Source organism: Apaloderma vittatum, unplaced genomic scaffold (assembly GCF_000703405.1).
Source record: "Apaloderma vittatum isolate BGI_N311 unplaced genomic scaffold, ASM70340v1 scaffold6490, whole genome shotgun sequence".
Classification (NCBI taxonomy): Eukaryota; Metazoa; Chordata; class Aves; order Trogoniformes; family Trogonidae; genus Apaloderma; species Apaloderma vittatum.
In genome coordinates this window covers 31,445-35,321 of record NW_009694965.1, presented here as the reverse complement: position 1 = coordinate 35,321, position 3,877 = coordinate 31,445, and the positions used below count along the sequence as shown (strand labels likewise).

Genomic DNA, 3,877 nt, shown 5'->3' with positions numbered 1-3,877 from the left:
TGACACTAGATTTAATATACTATATTCTGATTCTTACAGTATTTTTGTTCGGTATCAAGCCTTAGCATATTGAATAGATAAACTGGCAATGTTTTTTATGATTTATATGGGATTTAAGTGAATTTTCTCATGTTAATGATACCACACATAATGATGATATTACTGCTGCACTGCTACAAGAACTAATTTTATTTCTTTTTCGTCCGCATTGTCAGGTGTCTGGCCTTCAGTACGGCTGAGAATTGGATTAACCCAAGCAATACGAACAATTCAGCTTAACCAGACACCACACAGATGCCCTCAGTACGGGCCATCCAGGGTATGACTTAGGTTTTGTGCTACCATGATTTTGGCATTTCTGTGGCTTTCCAGACTCATTAGGGAAAAGCAGAAAAGCCTCTGGTCAGTTAAACCACAAAGAACATTCTGCTTGACACGGTATTAGCTCAGGAGATCGGAATTTGCACACGAAGGACAAACATGCATCAATCACGTTAGGGTCCGCATACATACCATCCAAAACAAGGTCCCTGTGGCAAGAGCTGCATACTGTTCAATCGTAGAAAGCACGCTGAAGATAAGGCATATCAGCACAATAAGGAAGCTGTAAATAAAAAAATAAAAATAATGTAACACAGTCTAGTAGGAACCTAAAGGGAGGGCAGACAGATAATTACGCCGTTACAAATTCTCTGTGCACGCGGAAACGTCATTGGTATTAGATTACCTGAAAACTCAGCTGGTAACTTTTGAGCAATCCTGCTTCGTGCTGGACAGTTTATTTCTCTTCAGACAGTGAGTTTTTAGGTTAAACATGATCAAATGAAACCACACAATAACACTAGCTTTAGCCTACCTGTAAGCCTTGCTGCCTCCTAACCCCTCAGGAAAACAGCATTCCTTCTTTTTTCCCCATTGAAAAAGCTACCGTGGCTGAATCGTCATCACACAACAACCCACCCACCCATCCCCAACACGTTTCAAATAGTTGCCTTTTGCTGTTGCAAATTCTAAGAGAAATCTCAGCTAAACCAGACTTATAACAAGCTCTGCCCACAGTGTCTTTAACAATTGAGCCCCAAAAGGTCCCAGATAAATAAAATCTGACATTTAGTACGTGAAACACAACCTAGGACTGATTCAATTTTTAAATAAAATAAAATTTCAAAGCAACTACCAGAGAGAGACTGGGGATATAAGCGTTTGTTCCCTGAATTCCCCTGAAAACATTCACTTATTAAACAATCTTTTTCACAGTTCTGTTGAGAGAAGCAATATCAATCCTCTGCACCGGACAGAATCTTGCTGCAAAATCCAGTAACTAAATCATGCCCCCCATTACAGACCTCCAAAACAGTTGACCAGCTTTTATTCCTCAGAAAAACAACAACGAAGAATTGACATAATGAATAAACCTTAGGAGGAGACACATAAAATCAGGACATCAGCGACTGCAAACAGGCATAGCTCAGCTGAAGCGACCTGGAACTTTCACCTTTTTTCTCTCCTAAGTTAGAACCTCATTGGGCAAATCTTTTGAAAGGTCAAGCGCTCAAGAAGACAAGAAAGTGCTAAAGTTGACTTTATAGGCCAGACTGCCCAACGATCGCTTCAAAATACAGCATGGGCAAGCCCAATGCACACACAGACAAATGGTATTACAGACACATTACACAATGGTGAAGAAGTTTGGATGTAATTAGGTATAAAAATTAAATTAGCAAGTGACAAAGTTAACGGAATAAAAAAAGCACACGACACCACGAGAGGGCACCAAAGCAAAGATTATCCCATTTCTGCACTACCTGAACAACAACAACTGAAGAGAACCAAATGAGGGTTAAAGGTGAAAGCTTGTGTGCCTAAGGGACAGGGAGATACACTTGAGGAAATCGTTTGCCAAATCTTTTTACTTGTACTATTAGAGGCTGACATAAAAGTGCCGCGCATCGTACGCACTACCTACCTTTTATGGGATTTCATGCACATGGATCCATTCCAGTCCCACTAATTTTGTTCAATTTTTTTCATCCCAGAAACAGTCTTGAAATTTATTGTTGTTCTCTTTCCAAGACCTTCATACTCACAAATACACATTATCCCAAAGGTACAACCCTGACTATAGAAAATAAAAATGTCGAAGCCCCCAAACTGGTGTATTTTTAAAAAGCAAATGTTACTATTTTCACATGTCCAGAATAACCTTACTGCTCTTACTATCATTTTACTGTGATCACTATTACTATGCTTTTCCCAAAAATTATTCACCTTGATACAGATGCTAAGCATGTAAACTGTTCATTCAATGAATATCAGACAAATTGAAACCAACTTTACAGTAAGAACCATTAGATGAATTCCTAGTAGACGTAATGCTTATTAGACTTCACAGAAGTCATTTACCCTTCACTGTGTTGCAGCCAAGCTGCTTTACTGTAACAAGTGGAAACACATGTTACTTTATCTGCCTTGCTTCTGTGTCTCACAGTAAAAAATGAAAGATACCTTGTCTCCCATATAATATCACTCAGGGCCTTCAAGCTCTGAGGCAGGTGGATGTTTTAACCGTGAAGCAGAGGCCCGTGCTGATTCCACTGGTTGTACATGGGGTAGAGAACAAATATTCACCATTGTATCTGCCCTAACAAGTCCAGTGCAACACCTTTTTCCTCTACAGGACAGGCAGACAGCAGAACATTGAAATTTCTTTAAATATAGCAGTCAGAAAAGACTTAATCTCTTGGGAACCACCAGCCTTTTATCTCTTGAAACCCATTGCTCATCTACCCTGTATGCATAAATGTGACCATCTTCAAGAGAGGAAGCAGAGTTCAAGCTTTTGTCAGTTCTGATCTAACTCTCAGATTGTAGGGCCAAGCAAGCATTAGAGATGGGGCGATAGCGTGTGAAGGCTTTCACGTTGCCTGTCCCAGGTTACAGAGCAGCATCTGCGGCATGGAGATAAATCAGATAATGCATCAGTAGATGTCCTCATAAATACTTAACTTTGTGGTTAACTCACATCTATCAGTGCTGTGTTTCTTTTAACGCCAAGAATTTTGTGTGCGACTGATCACCTCTGTCCTTCCGGATGTGAAACCATGAAACCGCTATTAAAGCAGCCTGCACACCACCACTCAGAAAGGAGCAGACGTTTTCTGTCACAGACTCTTCATTTTCAGCAGATTACTACAAGGCAGCCTGTCTCCTCTCAGCCAGCACCGTTTTACCAGAAGCCAGCGTCTCTGGTTGTCTTCTCCTCTCAGTTTTTACAGGCACTGCATACCTGGTGGAGTCCTACCCAGGAGCAGAACTAGCTCGGTGAGACAACATCAGCCTCCAACAACCCTTTGAGCTCGCACACGTACAGTTACAGAGCCCTGGGCTGCGTGTCTGTGCTCTACCACCCAGGAAAGAGAGAAGAACATGCACAGACACTGCTGTCCATAAAGCTGGATGAGACAATGCATGCACAGATGTGTGTATGTGGGCAAACATACAGTGAATAATGAAACCTGGCTTGCTCCATCAAGTCAGCCAGATGATTTAGATACTTTTTGGTCTGAAACAGGTTTGAAAAGTCAGAGCATTTCCAGGAAAGAATCATAGAGCTGACAGGTAAACATGACCAGCTAGTATATGTGCTACATTTATCTATACATAAGAAATATATAGGGAATATATTATGAGATAAAGGTGAGTTTTATGGTTTGTGACTGTTTCAAGGTGTATTTTGTCTTTCAGAACAGATCTAGGCTTGGAACCTTCTCACTGACCTAAGTGGCAGCTGCAGAAACTTGACAGATTACAGGTTAGCTATCAGTACTCCACAGACTCCAGCCTTGGGCCTGGCCCTTTTTTCTGTGTTTAACTCTGG

The 3,877-nt window shown here is 41.0% G+C and overlaps 1 protein-coding gene across 1 annotated transcript in view; it reads right to left on the bottom strand.

Moving 5' to 3' along the window:
* KCNQ1 (potassium voltage-gated channel, KQT-like subfamily, member 1) overlaps positions 1 to 604 on the bottom strand; it is a gene marked incomplete at its 5' end in the record, with an annotated part of 52,917 nt that extends 52,313 nt beyond the window's left edge. Inside the window, one exon of the mRNA XM_009869412.1 lies at positions 514 to 604. Coding sequence (XP_009867714.1) covers positions 514 to 604 — 91 coding nt within the window. The remainder of the gene's footprint in view (positions 1 to 513) is intronic.
* Positions 605 to 3,877: the final 3,273 nt, after the last annotated feature.